At 32.5% G+C, this 17,153-nt stretch overlaps 1 protein-coding gene across 5 annotated transcripts in view; it reads left to right on the top strand.

Annotated features, from left to right (window-relative positions):
* PTPN4 (protein tyrosine phosphatase non-receptor type 4) overlaps positions 1-17,153 on the top strand; it is a 145,196-nt gene that overhangs the window by 78,312 nt on the left and 49,731 nt on the right. For all 5 annotated transcript variants that reach the window (XM_072960831.1, XM_072960830.1, XM_072960829.1 and 2 more), the window contains 4 exons: positions 836-923; positions 4,062-4,150; positions 13,275-13,338; positions 16,505-16,677. In XM_072960831.1, the coding sequence (XP_072816932.1) occupies positions 836-923; positions 4,062-4,150; positions 13,275-13,338; positions 16,505-16,677 (414 nt within the window). The remainder of the gene's footprint in view (positions 1-835; positions 924-4,061; positions 4,151-13,274; positions 13,339-16,504; positions 16,678-17,153) is intronic.

Here is a 17,153-nt window from a genome sequence, read left to right as displayed (position 1 = left end):
TGGTTAGAACTATATGTAATATAGGAGTAAATCTATTTTTAAAGGCGTTGCAGTTAAAACAGTAGTTCTCAAACTTGTGTTCATAAGAATCACCTGGAATATTTCTTAAATATAAACAAATTGGACCCCATTTATTCTATATCAGTTTCTATAGAACAGTTCTTCTGAAACTGTTTGTGATGAAACAGAAGTTCCCCAAACCTCTTCCCAATCTGTCATGGAATAATACTTCTGAAAATATAATAAAAATGAATTACTAGAAAAGTAAAATGCAGAAATAAACGAAGTCATAAAAAATTACAAGTACTTTTTTTTATTGTTAGATGCAACAGACATGAAATTACTCTGCCAAAGTGCTACAAAAGGCTTGGACACTCTCACTTTCTGTACTTGTTATGAATCGCACCTGTCTGTGCACACACCCTAAGAAGTACTGCTCTGGAGCTTGCCTCAGAAGCTGAATGTTTCAGAAGCACCCTGTGTAATTTAAATGCACATAAGGGGTATAGGCCAAATTTTGAAAAATACTGTTTTAAGTTAAGTCTAAGTGACTTTGTAACATCCATGAGTACACCTAGGGGCTTTAAAAACTTGGTGCATTCTTGTATTCCTGGGAAATAAGAAGATACTCTACAAACTAATAATTTATGTTACTGAAAATGTACCCTCCAGATAAGGTAGATGTTACTTTATAGAATTAAGAGGCGTAGTCCTGCGTGGTGTTTGGTAAAAGATTTAACAAGAATGCTGAAAATTTTCCACATAAATAGCTTTTTTGTAACTTGATCATATTTGTGATTTTGTTATAATTTTTAACCTAAGGATGTCTTTACAGAGGCTTATCTCCTGCAGAAGCAGAATTTAATTACCTGAACACGGCACGTACCTTAGAACTCTATGGAGTTGAATTCCACTATGCAAGGGTAAGTGAAGAAAACATTTTGATATTGTTGTTAGGCATCATTACTCAGTATCAAAAACTTTTAATGCCTTAATAGGATTGGGCAACAAATGGAATAGTGAGTGCTGCCAACATAGTTGCTCTGAAAACTTCCTGTGAATAGAAGTATTTTCATAATCATAATCACTTAAGATTCAATACCTGACAAGTATGGTTGGAGTGTATTTTTCATGTTATTTTTCTTCAAGGTAGTGTTTTATGTTATAAAGATAATTTTTACTATAAGAGACAGTACCTTTAGAGTTTTTATTTTGCAAAATAAAGATTGCTATGGGAAAAGTAGTTATTTGTATATTTTACTTTTGTGAAAATCATTGTTATAAAAGATGCTTTGACTTCACTGAGGCCTATATTACTGCACTCTTTTTTGTCATTTAGTGACATCATTATAAATTTTTATTTATAAAGCACAAAATCCATCATATTTACATATTTTGGTTGTCTCTGTCCTTCCCGCTTCCACCCCTAATCCTTTTATTAAGATGGATTTTATGATTACCGTAAAGGAATGTGAAATGATACGATGGTTCATTAATGCCCAAAGTATGACCACAGACTGGGGCTGATCCATAAACTGTTTGTTACTGGTCCATGGTTAGATTGGTACAGAAATTGAGAGAATTTTAAAACTTTTATGGCCATCTGACATCAAGCATATGATTGGTATATTTTGCAAAAGTATTAGTACCTGACAGATTGGAAATTTAAACAAAAAAAAATAACTGGTCCTTTTTACTGTTATATACAATTCCAGCTGTTGTCTTACCTAACAGTAATTGGGTATTTCCAGTAAGTGGTTTGAGAGACAGATACATACTTATGAGATGTAAGCTAATGAAGTTTTCACAGAGAAGGTGGACTTGATCAAGACTTTGGTTTGGTTTTATTGGATTCATCAGAGAGACGTAAAGAAGGCATGAGAGCAGCGTTAATTAAAACATGTAATTGTGGGTACACAGAATGCATGAAACTGGCCTGACAGGAAGGTTTTTACTAATTAGAAAGGGAGAAATAAAATGGGATGAGATGGTGGTTTAAAGGCCTTCAGTGCCAAGCTGAGCAACTAAGACGTTTTCCTACAGATGATAGAGGTGCATTCACTCCACAAATGAGTACAAGGCACTTTTCTACATCTAAGAACCTAACAGTGCACAAAGCGAAGCCCCTGCCCTTGGCTACTTAGCTTCTAGTGAAGAAGAGAAAAAACAAACGGATTAAAGAAGTGAATTTGTAGCATCATATTAGATAGTAGTGATAAGAAGAAAATCAAAGGAAAATATTTTAAAATAAGGTGGTCAGTGTGCATTTTTCTGTACATTGGAATTAATAGCATTTGTACCCATAAAAGATATAATACTTATTTTCTTGTTTTATCTTGCCCAACTCTGGCAACACCTTGGGAACTACCACTTTAGTCTAGATAACTAACTTAAGAACTTGAGTTCCTATATATCCTGGAACATGCTTCTTTAACATGTTTTTCTACCAACATAGCAGCTTGATTGACTTATCTATTTATTGAATTTCGTGTATCTCTTTAATGGTATTGGTTCTTCTCAAGTGCTTGGTGATCCTTGCTTGTGTACTTCCCTTAGTATTTGTGATTCCTAGTTCACTTGGTCGTGCATGTTGTTTGTCTTTACTAAAGCCTGTTTTAGATGGTGATGGAGGAGGGAAGGAATATATCATCAGGTAGAATGTGCCTATGGTTTGCCTTTTTCAGTTTTAGGTTCTCCATCCCTTAAGGGATCCTCTAATTCCTGTCCTCAGTATCCACACTTGCTAGTTTAGACAGGCTGTGCACACTTCTGTGTCCTATAGCTCAGTCCAGATGGGGCAGGATTGTAGGGCTGTTAGCTAATTACCTTAGCAACTCTCTGCCTGATCATCCTGACAGTAATTTGAGGGTTGCCTTTGGGCTGTGGTTTTCTGTCATTTTTTTTCTCTCCATAAATCTGATCATATCCTCTTTGTCTTTATAGATTCCTCAAAATGTTTGGTCCATTGATTATATACTTTTAATTGTTATGGATAGTTTTCAAATGTTACAGATTTTTTTCTGTTTTCATTTATCTTCTCCGATGTTTTATGAGATTGGGAGCAGGAGGAGTAATTGGAGCATATATTAAGTCTGCCATCTTTTAGGCTGAGCCTGCCATCTTGATTCAAACTTCTAATTGATGTCCTTTAAAAAATGATGAGACTGATAATAGTGTACAGTAGTGCTTGTTACTGCTAAACAAATGAGCAGCCAGACAAATTAATGTACACCACAGTGTCTTAGAAGACAATTAGAAAATCTTGATTATATTTTCTATCTTCCAAGGAAATGAATGATAGGGAATAGAAGCATTATTGTTGTATTAATTTGCCTGTAGTATGTTTTAAGTCAAGAAGCAAAACTTTCAAGGTTGATCAGCATCTGAGAAAAGTGTTTTAATTCTATTCACTCTCTCAGTAGTGCAGGTTACCTATTCAAGTTGGATCAGTTAGCGTGAAAACTCTCACTCGTTCATCAAAGCATAATTCAAGTTTTCTTCTCTGGAGTCTTCCAAGCTCTCCAACAATTGTTGCCCACTCTATACTTCCATGATGTTTTTATTGTATTATATTAGTTACAGAACTTCTCATTATTTTGGAAATACTGTCTCATTACAGGTTGCCCGTCACCAAACTTTGAACTCCTCCATGTTTTACTCATTTTTGCAATCCCAGCACCATATTAACACAGTGATTAGATCTTAATAGTTTTGGAAATGGAAGGATAGATACTAACTTATCATTCTACAAGATTCTGAAAAGGCCTTTGATTTTCTATTCCAGAGAGTCAGTCCCAGTTACAAACTATTGAAAATCCTGGGATCGCTTTTGCTTTAGATTAGTGAATTTTAATAATGCAACATTTAAGTTTGATTTGACATATATCCTTTATTTTTATGAGATAACAATTACCATATGGGTTTGTAAATATTATGCAGTTATATGCTGCCTTTGATAATGTCACATTCTGTTAAAAAAAAACTAATATTTTAAAAATATATCTTTAACAGTTAAAGCCCATAATTTTAGATTTGTCATTTTCTTTTTTTATTTTTTGAAGGATCAAAGTAACAATGAAATTATGATTGGAGTAATGTCAGGAGGAATTCTGATTTATAAGAACAGAGTACGAATGAATACCTTTCCGTGGTAAGAACTTCCATCAGTGCTTTTGCTTTTACTATTATATTACCAACTATAATAATTCATATTAAAGAAAGTGGCTTGTGAACTATTTAATGTTGCATACAACTTTATCTCACTTACTTGGAATCTACCAGAAGATACCAAAATAATTGAACTACTTATTTCAAAAGTTTCTTAGTTTATAGAAAATATTACTTTATGAATTTTTCTTGTAGAGAATCTCTAAATTTGTACTGTAGTATAATAACTAATATCATGTTTACTCTGTCTTGCACCATGCTAATTGTTCAAAATACAGTATTTCATTTAAATGCATTCCGTGGGTACTAGTTTATTAGCTAGAACTTAGACATGGTGGCTGCAACAAAGACCTATTATTACACTGGTTTAAATTGATGTAAGGAAAGTGTGGTGACTCCATAGGGTTTAAAACTCATGTTTCTTTCGTTCTGTTGCTCTGTTGTCTTTAGCATGTTGTCCTTGTCTTCATTGTCCAAGATAATTCACCCATCATCATTTCTGTATCCCAAAATGATGGAAAAGGAAAAGTAGCATCTGCCACTTCTCTTTAACGGGATAATTTGAAAATTGTAAAAATCACTATGTGATTATATCCCTTGTGTATATGTCATATATGTAACTCAGGTTTTTAAAAATAAACCAATGGTTTTCTTTAAGAGAAGAAACAAGTACGAAAGAAATGTATTGTATTAATTTGTTTCTCTTTGTGTCTCCTAAAAGATTTGGTCCTATTTTTTCAATATCTGTGATATTGTGATTATTTAATAGGTTTTTGTAATTAGTCACTTTTATAACACTTGAATAGACATATAAGTGACAGAAGCTTTTCAGAAAATTGCCACAACTATGTTAAGAAACTGAATTTCCCAAATAGGTCACTATCTAGGAAAGCATGAAATATAAAATAAAAAATTGGTGAAATAAACTTCATCAAAAGTAAATATTTTTGCTCTCTAGAAGACACTCTAAAGAAGATGAAAAGACAAGATACAGGCTTTTGTAAAATATATTTGATAAAGGGCTTTTAAAAAATGTATAAAGAACTCTTATAGCTTAGTAATGAGACAACTTGATTTAAAAGAATATGCAAAATATTTGAATAGATACCCCCACCGAAGAAGATATACAAATGGCAGATAAGTACATGAAAAGATGCTCAGTCATCAGTGAAATGCAAATTAAAACCACAGTGAACTGTTACTGTTCACCCACTAGAATAACTCGAATTGAAAAGAAATGAGTACCAAATGATGGCAAGGAAGCGCAGAGCACTGAAATCTCAATCTATATTGATGGTGGGACTGCAAACTAGTAGACCAACTTTGGAAGACAGTTTGTCAGTTTCTTAAGGGCTAAATGTCTATTTAGTATATAATCTTAGCAGTTCTATTCCTAGATATTTACCCGAGAAAAATGAAAACATAAGTTCATACAAAGATTGTATACCTTGTGTTCATAGCTACATTATTCATACTAGCAAAGAACAGAATTTCAAGTGTCCATCAATTGGTGAATGGACAAATAAATTGTGGTGTATCTACACAATGGAATACCGTTTAGCAGTAAACAGCACATAAAAAGCAATGAACTATTGACACACTAAACAACATGGTTGATCCTATCATCAAAACATTATACCAAGTGTAAGAAGCCAGACACAAAAGATGATGTACTCTGTTTATATTTATATGAAATTTTAGAAAACACACATTAAAGAGACAGCAGACTATTAGTAGACAGGGATTGAAAATGGGGGGAGGTGATTGACTGGAAAGGAGTGCCAAGGGAACATTTTGAGGTGATGGAAATTGCTACATGATGATTTTGGTGTGTGGCAGTTACACAACTGAATACATTTGTCAGAGCTCATTTAATTGTTCACCTAAAATTGGGACATTTCATTTTATATTTTAATATTTCTCTAAAGCTCATAAAAGAAAACTAATGAGTATTCAGTGTTTCAGCTCACATCTTTTAAATTTTTCCTATATATTTCAAATTTTGTTATATTCAGAGGAGAATACAAAACAGTTCAAGACATAGTTCTTGCCTATAAGTGGATACATAAAAATTAATTTTAAAACATAATAAGAAAAATTATAAATTAAATTTAAGCTTCAGAAAAGATAGTTATTGTTGATTTTCATAATGGTAAATGTGTGTCTTCAATTTTAATACATTTCTGATTGTACTAAAGACAATTAAAAATACCTTATTTTGCTTTTTATTAATTTTACATTTTATATAAATGTCAAAATGAGAAATAAATTCTTTTCAGATGATATGGGTTAAAATAACATCATGATAATCTAAATTTTTCTGCATTAAAAATTCTATATTATATATTCCTTTTTTATTATTATAAAATAAGAATTCTAGAAGAGTTTTTGACATTTTTTTGGAAACACCAAGGATATAATCTCTCTAGGGAAAATGTCCCCCATAATATTTGAAATGAGTTTAAACAATGAGTAGAAACTTCCTCAGTGAAATGGAAGTGTGGAATGTATATATAGAGGGGTCAATGAGAGGATTCAGGGTAGAGGTACCAAACATTTGCAGAGGCCTAATAGTAAGAAAGGACGTGGCAGGTTGAGGCTATGATGGGATATTTGGTTTGATTTCTTTTTTTTTTCCAATTGTCTTCATTGAGGACAGAAGCAAGGGAGAAAGGATTTAAAAAGATGTTGCTTAATAGATAAATTAGATTCAGATTATGAAGGATTTTATATATTCCATATGCTGAAGAGTTGTTTTTGTATTTTATTAGTAAATATGCTTTAAGCCAGTTTCATGTTGACAAGTAGAACTCATATTTCCAAGTCTTTATTATACAAGTTTTTAAAAAAAAAAAAAAGAGCATGAACATTTAAGATATTGATTGGAAAATATTACATAGTATTCTTTTAAATTTTTATTTTCAAGAATTAAACTAAATAGATAGGATTTAAAGTTGTTAAAGCTGCACCATCCTGGAACATAAGAATTTCTTCTGATTCTAACTGCTTATAGCAGTACATACTACATTAAGAATACATTTATAAATATACCACAGATGCCTATGATTCAGAATTGATTTCCAGTATCACTTGACTTCCAAAGAAATCATTAAGTTCTGTGATAATCATCAAATATATGGTTTTAGTTCTTAAAGTATGGATCTATTTTCACAAAAGCAACATATTTCTTATTAATATTATATGTGAATAAGGGACCATTTCAGCCTCATCCCCCTTATTCAAATTAACATTCAGAGAATTGCCATTGCCTTTAAATTGATATTTTAGCAAAATGTTGTGTAAGTCTCCTTGAAGAAGTCATAAACAAATCACTTGATGCAGACTGACAGTTACTACAGCTCTGATGTTGTATCATGTACATTTCAGCTACATTTATCTTATGTTAGTATTTTATATAAGATATTCAGGCCAAAAATTAAATTGTGGAATTCCTACATGAATGAAGAGTTTAGAGTAAAGGTGGAAGAACTGATAGTTTTATAAGGTCAAGACAAGGGAAAAAAAAATCACTCATGGATTTTAATGCATTTTATCTATACCTTATGACCCTGCAACTTGGAATGAAATGCCAGAAAAGTTGACTGGCTCAGGGTTAACAAGTATAAGTATGAAGCAGAGCTTTAAACCTGGGTCTTTCAGATTCTGAAACACAAGCTTCTCACTTACCTCTTCTCTCCATGTCAGAGCTACACGTAGAAAAACTAGTGTCCCATGTAATGAATATACTCCCTCATTTCTTTCCATGTATGGTTATCCCTAAATTGTCCAGTTCAAGTTCATGCTTTTAAAATGTTGAATACTTAATTGGGAGTTATTTGGATTCTATAAATTAGACTTCATTAAAATTAATGCTCATCAAAAAACATCATTAGTAAAATGAAAAAGGGAGGAGAGAGTTCTGGTTCCCAGTCCAGTAGCTAAAGACCTTGGAAGTTGTCACCCCTGTCCTCACAAGAAAAAAAGTTCTCAATAAAACTCAAAATCAACAACTCTTTTTAGGTCCCTCAGAGAACTGAGGGCATACTGCAGCTCTGAAAACTGGAAAGACAGATGAATACAAGGAATGACAGCTTACTAAGACTAGAAACCACTACTGCAGCCAGCAACTGGTAGGAATACCTAAAGGATAATCAACTAATTGCTGGAGACTGAATAAAGACTAGCTTGACAGATAAAAACTCTTGGAGGACCTGCTTAGGAATAGCCCCATGCTATCATGAGTTTTACAACCAGGCAGCCCACCAGATTCTCAGGGTAAAGATGGGAGAAAAATCCATTTATGCTTTGGAGGGCAGGAGAGGGGAGTTGAGCAAGAAAGTAACCATTTTGAAATAGGCTCAGATCTTTCTGTTCTCTTAACAAAGGTCTGCCTTCAAGAAAATCTGTTTTACCAATACTTAACCAACGTGGGTTTTATCAGAACCTAACCAAGGTGGGGGAAAGGAAATACCTATTTCCAGTCCCTCTGTACTTATTGTTTCACCTAAGGAGGGGGTGAGCTGTAAAAGTACTGAAGGTCAAAGCCAAAGGGCACAGACCACTGAACCACTGATACCTAATTATAGGATTAAAGAAGGATTCCTCCCCAACCCCACAATTAACTGCCACACCAACAGAGATCTTGTATAATACGAGAGGGTTACAACTTAAATAACTGCAAAGCTCAGACTAATTAAGAACGAGTCTCTAGGGAAATCCAAAGACCACAGAGGAGATAAAAAAAATGATAACACAGGAAATAGTAGCCTCAGACACCTTCCTCAGAAACTGTTCCTTTGAAATAGTCACAGTTTGTTTGGATTAGTGTCTAAAGGAATTCATGCCCCAGGGCACTGTTGGAAACAATAGAGCAGATGTTGGCAATTAGAGGAGTTTTACAGTTGGGTGTGGTTTTTGAAAGAATGGGATGACTAGTACCTGTGTCATCTCAGGATTACTGTGGGCATACCCAAGACTGTGCCTTCCTGAAGAGCAACACCAGAAGCATAACACTACAATGTAATATGTAAAACATCTGGTTTCCAGCAAAGATAAAGGAAAATGTGACCCATATACCAGGACAGGAACAGTTGTATGTATACATGTGCATAATAACACAGTTTCAAAATACATGAAGCAAAAAATAAGGAAAAATAGACAATTCTACAATCATAGTTGGAGGGATACAATCATATCCCTCTCAGAAGTCAGTACAAAAACTAGACAAAAAATGTGCCGAAATAGATTCAAGAACTGCTAAATCTTTTGACATAATTGATGTACAGTACTGTGCCTAGTAACAACAGAGTGCATATTCTTATCAAGTGTACATGGTCTGTTTATTAGGAGAGAAAATATCTTGAGTCATAAAACAAGCTTCAATACAATTTTTATTGAGTTATAATTAATATAACATGTAAGTTTCAAGTGTACACGTAGTCAACATTTCTATACATTATGAAACAATCACCACAATAAAACCACTTACCATCCGTCACCATATAAAATTATTACAGTGTTATTGACTATAGCCCCCATGTATATACTACATCTCCATGAATTATTTTATAGCTGAAAGTTTGTACTTCTAAATTCCCTTTACCTATTTTGTCTTTACATGAACCCGCCTCCCCTCTGGAAACCACCAGTTTGTTCTCTGTATCTGTGAGTCTCTTTCTGTTTTGTTTGTTTTGTTTTTTTAGATACCACATAAAAATTAAATCATACAGTATTTTCCTCTTTCTAGTTATTTCTCTTAGCATAATACCTTTTGATCTATCCACATTGCCAGAGTTCATTCTTTCTAATGGCTAAGTCACATTCCATTATATGTATGTAAGTATGTATGTGTATATGTGTACACATACCACATCTTCATCTGTTCATTATCAGTGGACACTTAGGTTGTTTCCATGTCTTGGTTGTTACAAATAGTGTTGTGATGAGCATAGGGGAACATAAATCTTTTAGATGTACTATTTTTATTTTCTTTGGGTAAGTACCCAGAAGTGGAGTTGCTGGATCATATGGTAGTTCTATTTTTAGATTTTTGAGGCACCTCCATACTGTTTTCTATAGAGGCTGCACCAATTTACATTCCCACTAACAGTGAATAAAGATTCCTTTTTCTTCACACCCTCACCAACAATTGTTTTTTTCTTGTCTTTCTGATAACAGTGATTCTGAGAGGTGTGAGGTGATATCTCATTGTAGCTTTGATTTATATTTCTCTGATAATTAGTGATGTTGGGCACCTTGTAAGATCCCTGTTGGCCATCTGTATGTCTTTGTGAAAATGTTTATTCAGGTTCTCTGTCCACTTTTTAATTGAGTTTGTTTTTGATATTGAGTTATATGAGTTCTTTATATATTTGGATATCATCCCTTTTGCTGTCCTTACCTGTGGTGACATACCAAATAAAATATTACTGAGCCCAATATCAAAGTGGTTACTGTCTATGTTTTCTTCTAGGACTTTTATGATGTCAGGTATTACATTTAGGTCTTCAGTCTATTTTGAGTTTATTTTTATATATGGTATAAGAAAGTTGTCCAGTTTCATTCTTCTGCCTGTAGCTGTCCAGGTGTCCCAACACCATTTATTGAAGAGACTATCTTTTCTCCATTGTATATTCTTGCTTCCTCTGTTGTAGATTAATTGATCATATGAGCATGGGATTATTTGGGGGCTCTGTATTCTGTGTGATCTATGTGTCTATTTCTGTGCTAGTACCAGACTGGTTTGATTACTATAGCTTTTTAGTATAGTTTGAAATCAGGGAGCACGATACCTCCAGCTTTGTTCTTTCTCACAGTTGCTTTGGCTATTCATGTTTTTTATGGTGCCATTCAAGTTTGTTCTATTTCTGTGAAAAACGTCATTTTTATTCTTACGCTTTCACTTTTCCCTTATCACATTTTATGTATTTGATGACATATTTTACATCTTTTTATTTTTGTATCTCTTAGCTAGTTATTTTAGTTTTAGTTAATTATATTACTTTTGTATTTTAACCTTCATACTAGTTTTTTTAAAAAAATTTTATTGAAGTATAGTTGATTTACAGTGTTATGTTTCAGGAGTACAGTGAAGTGATTCAGTTATATATATAGACAGATAGATATAGATATAGATATAGATATATAGTCTTTTTCAGATTCTTTTCCATTATAGGTTATTATAAGATATTGAATATAGTACCCTGTGCAATACAGTAGGACCTTGTTGTTTATCTATTTTATATATAGTAGTGTACATATGTTAATCCCAAACTACTAATTTATCCCCCTACCCTTCCCCCTCTGATAACTATAAGTTTGTTTTCTATGTCTGTGAGTCTATTTCTGGTTTACAAATTAAGTTCATTTGTATCATTTTTTTTTTTAGATTCCACATGTAAGTGAGACTATGATATTTGTCTTTCTCTGACTTACTTCACTTAATATAATAATCTCTACATCCATCCATTTTGCTGCAAATGGCTTTATTTCATTCTTTTTTATAGCTGAGTAATAGTCCATCATATATATGTGTGTGTGTGTGTGTGTGTGTGTGTGTGTGTGTGTGTAGCACATCTTCTTTATCCATCCGTCTGTTGATGGGCTACCATACTGTTTTGATTATTAGATCTGTAGTATAGTCTGATGTCAGGGAGAGTGATTCCTACAGCTCCATTCTTCTTTCTCAAAATTGTTTTGGCTATTCAGGGTCCTTTGTGTTCCCACTCAATTTTTAACATTTTTTTGTTCCAGTTCTGTGAAAGGTGCCACTGAGAACTTGATAGGGATTGCATTGAATCTGTGGATTGCCTTGAGTAATATGGTTATTTTAACAGTATAAATTCTTCCAATCCATAACATGGTATATCTTTCCATTTCTTTATGTCATCTTCAACTTCTCTCATCAGTGGCTTATAGTTTTCCAAGTATAGATCTTTTACCTCCTTGGATAGGTTTATTCCTGGGTATTTGATTCTTTTTGATGCAGTGGTAAATAGGATTATTTCCTTAATTTTTCTTTTTGTTAGTTCGTTCATAGTGTATAGAAATGCAACAGATTTCTGTATATTAATTTTGTATTTTGAGGTTCTTACGATTTTTGTTCTGTGCTTATATTGCCCATCTTTTTTCCTTTCTTCTTTATCCCTTAGAGCTTTTAGCCTATTACTTAGCTTTTCAAGTGTTTCTCAGTTTTTTGCTCCACCATTACATGAGGCAGGATGGGTAGAGTGGGAGTTAGGCTTGATAATATCCCCAGCAGGTTCTGTTCTGTTTAACTAGTTTCCCCTGAAGGCAGACCTTTTTAAGAACAGAGTGCTCTGACCTATTTCAACATGGTTCTTTCCCCCCCTTCCTGCCGGAAACCCAAGAGTATTTTTCTCTGATATTTACTTTCAGAGTCTGGTTGAGCTTCTCAAGGTTAATCTCACAATATTATGAGCACCCTCCTATGACTGGGTCCCCTTGGAGTTTTTAACTCTTGGAGTTGGTCACACTGAGCCTTCAACAATTTATAAATTACAGTTTAGATTTCATACCCCAGCACTGGTTCCTCTGTCAGTTTCTGCTCATGAGTCTCTTCTCTTGTAAGCTGTGTTTCCCTGTACTCAACTGTTAGTCTCTCAAGTCTTGGGGGTAGAAGTTTCCCTTGTTCTCTCCCCTTTCTTTTGGATCCAAGAGGAGTTGCTGATTTTCAGTCTGTTGAGTTTTTTATTTGTTGTTAGGATGGAGGGATCATTTCCAAGCTCATTACATGCATAAGCAGAAAACTACTTTAGTTTCAAAGAATCAATAACTACATTATTGGTATTTTTGGAATTTTAACTTATGATATGTGTTTTTATGTATTTTAGATATAAAATTGGAAAGTGTTAGTTCACACTAAATATTGTAATAAAACTTTCCTCAATTGAGCACATAAATTCTAATTATTTTTTCATAAATCACCAAAAACTTTAGATTCTTTATGTACTATATATATGTATTTATAATTAAATTTTTAGATGTTATTCTGTATATAGTTTAAATATTTTTTAATTACTTTTTTGTTAATACTGTCATCTTTATTCAATTATTCATACACTCCAATTCATTCTCTTTTTATCCAGGTTGAAGATTGTAAAAATTTCTTTCAAGTGCAAACAATTTTTTATTCAACTTAGAAAGGAATTGGTGAGTGTGGATCTAATACTTATTAAATTGAGTCTTTTAAGAAATAATTAGTCATTCATGACAGAACTTTTAGTGAGAGTAAAAGTGTTGTTAATACTGTTGATAATTGCCTACTGAGTTAATTAATTCATGTTTTATGAAAAGTGTATTTCCCAGTGTTTCTGAAGCTTTTTTTTTTTTTTGATGGAGGAAGGTAATTAGATTTATTGATTTATTTATTCTTAGAGGAGGTACTGGGGACTGAACCAGGACCTCATATATGCTAAGCATGCACTCTACCACTTGAGCTATACCCTCCCCTATGGTTCTGATTTAAAGTTATTCTGCATATCCATCCTGCTATCTCTTGAACTTAGAAACTGATCTCAATTGTAATGTTCATTCTTGGTCCCCAGAGTACATCCATGAAGTCAGTAACTGAGCATTTTATATGTCCTTTTTCTTTTCCCTTTTTTTTTGTTTTTTTGTTTTTTTGTTTTTTTGTTAACTAACTAGCACTTCCTTTCATGTATACATTCATTTCATTTTAGGGAACTTGAGTGTTTAGTTATGTTTCCAGTTTATGAACGTTTAGTACATTTCCTCCCTTTGTTGAAGTGGTAATATCCTTTTTATATATTAAATACAGCATATTGAGTTATGGAAAGTACAGTGTTGGAAAGAATTTCACCTTATAAATGATTTTATCTATTTCATCAAATTAAACTAACCATATCCTTTGACTTAGAATATTATAAGTCTTGACATATTAATGCACATTTCAGGATATTTATATGTGTATATGTATGTAAAATGTATTCATAACCTTAAAAATATTTTTGAATCAGATGTATTTTATCAGAGGGTATTGATCTACTAAGTGACTATGTTTCATCATTTATACTCGCAAAATATGGAAGTTTTTTTCAAGAAGGTTTTTATTGAAGTAAAACTAAGTATAGTGCTTGCTAAGTATATAATATATAATGTTATTATGTAGGACATTACTTATACCCCAGAAGCTGTTATTAGTGGCCCACTAGCAGTTATTAACTTTCCTCAAGATAAACATTATTCTCATTTGTAACATTGTGGATTAGTTTGCTTATTTTTAAGCTTTAGAAAATGAAATCCTAATGTTTTCTTTTTGTCTCCCTTCTTTGCCTTGACATTGTGGGATTCATCCATGTTGTTACACATAGCAATAGTTTTTCCCATTGCTGTGTGGTATTCTACTGAAATGAATATAGCATAAATTAGTTATTCATTCCTACTGTGTTAGTGGACAACTTTGCCATTTCCATGTTTTGACTATTATGACTAATATTGTTAGTGAATATTCTTGTACCTGTTTAAAAATGTTGACTGAAATATAATGAATCATGTCTGGAAACTAGAGAACAAGTATTTTACTTTAAATAATTATATTGGTAAGAGGCAGTGTTGAAGTCAACCTTTCTAATTTGCTTCCCATTATAGTACTATTGTTATTAGTAATAATAATAAGAATATTTATTATTATTTATTGAAGTATTACTATGTGCCTAGTAATGTATGAACCATTTTCTTATCACTTCATCTTCACAACCATTCTCTGAAGTAGTGTTGTTGCATACAAAGCAATTGTTAAGCATAATTAAGACTTGCCTGGTGATCAAGAAATGGTATTTTAAGCATATTGTCTTCTAACATCATAGTTTAATATTTATACATGGGCATTTTACTATATTTTAGTTATGGAAAGTATCTTCATGATCTTTTGATAGGCAAAGATTTTGTTAATAGGGCATAGAAGGAAAAACTAACCTTAAATGAAAAGATCAATAACTTGGACTGTGTTAAAATTAAGAACTATGTTCATCAAAAGACATCATTTAGAAAGTAAAATAGCACAGAATATGTGTATAATACACACACAGATATATACCATGTCCTCAGTTGTATATCCAGACCAATTCAAAAACATGCTAATGACTTGAACAGACATTTCAGAAATCCACATGGCCTATAACGTGACAAAGTGTTGAACCGTATTAAACTTCAGGGAAGTACAAATTATCACTAAAATATGACAAGTATTTTTGTGTATGTGTGTAACCAGAAGCATGCACTGCTGGTAGGAGGGAGCATATACTGGTATAATCATTTTAGAAAACTGTTGGGTAGTATCTAGAATACATGCGTATCTGTGATCCAATGACAGAAACTAGCACATCAGACAAAATATAGGGATGAGTGTATATATAGGAGCAATATTTTATATCACCAAACTAGAAACATCAAATATGTATCAACAATAATAGAATACTATGTAGAATGAAAATGAGTCAATTACTGCTTCACAATTACATGGATGAATACAGAAACATAATACTGAACAAAAGAAGTCAGACCTAAAGACATACATGTATGATTCCATGTATATAAAGTTGAAAAACAAGCATAACTAATCTATGGTCACAAAAGTCAGAAGAGTGCTCATATTTGTGAAAGTAGAAAGGGAAGACAAGGGATACTTCAGAGGTGCTTGTAATGATCCATTTCTTGATCTGGCTGACGGTTCAAAGGTTGCACTCATTGTGTGAAAATCAGTCATAAATCCACTTAGGACATGTATATCTTACTATATATGATTTTCTTCAGTGAAACTATTTATTTAAATAGTCATTTGTGCCAGATTTTTAAAGAAAAATTAATGAAATGCTTCTGTTCTATTATTATTTTAAAATACGGGTTTCAAAATAGTGTTCAGGACTGCTGAATGTTTTTATTTACTTATTTACAATCTTGACAGATTTATAAATTTAGAGATATTTTTGAAAGGTATGTTGATATATCTTAATAAATTTAATTTGTGGGCCAAGATTATAGTTTGAACCAATTATAGCTAGTAAGTTTTTTATATACATATACAAATAGTAAATTTTGAAAACAGTTATGTATCAATTTTTAAATTTATTTCTAACTATGTTCTAAAGTGAAAGTTCCTAAGAGTTGTAATATTGCTGAATGACATCCAGATTTTGCATTCCTTTCCATTTATTTTACTGCTTTTTTACTGGAAGCAACAAAGATACTTGAGGGATTAGTGTTTGTAAGGCTAGAATATTTATCTGTAAAAAGTAAATTAAATGGAGCATTAGATCCTGACATTTTCATATTTTCTGCATTTTATCATTTATTACAGCATGAATCTAGAGAAACATTATTGGGATTTAACATGGTGAATTACAGAGCATGTAAAAATTTGTGGAAAGCATGTGTAGAACACCACACATTCTTCCGTTTGGACAGACCTCTTCCACCTCAAAAGAATTTTTTTGCACATTATTTTACATTAGGTTCAAAATTTCGGTACTGGTAAGTATTGCTTATGCTTTGATGCTTTCTGTTGGAGTTTTCCTCCCTTTAAAATAAAGGCTACTTTATTGAACTATAGAATCTTTATTAATCACACATACCCACTGAGGCAAAATCTGCAAGGAGTGTGGTCCCTTTGTCTGTATTAGCAAAAAGTTCTGTAGGTTCTCATGATATAACCAGACTTGAGAAACCTGTTCCATTGACTGTATTCCAAGTCATTATTTTCTAAATAAATCAGCTATGTTTAATTATTTACAGTCTAGGCATGCTATAATTTCCATTATATCCTTGTTGAATATTTACAGGGAGTGCCTCTGTTTCTCATTTGTTTTTTATTAGGATTGGATATTGGTTTTTGTCAAATGCTTTTTCTGCAACTATTACGATGATCATAAGGGTTTTCTTTTTGGTTTGTTTATATGATAAATTACATGAATTGAGTTTCAGGTGGTAAACTAACCCTATATTCCTGG

This window comes from Vicugna pacos, chromosome 5, assembly GCF_048564905.1.
Source record: "Vicugna pacos chromosome 5, VicPac4, whole genome shotgun sequence".
NCBI lineage: Eukaryota > Metazoa > Chordata > Mammalia > Artiodactyla > Camelidae > Vicugna > Vicugna pacos.
This window is presented reverse-complemented; position numbering and strand designations above follow the sequence as displayed.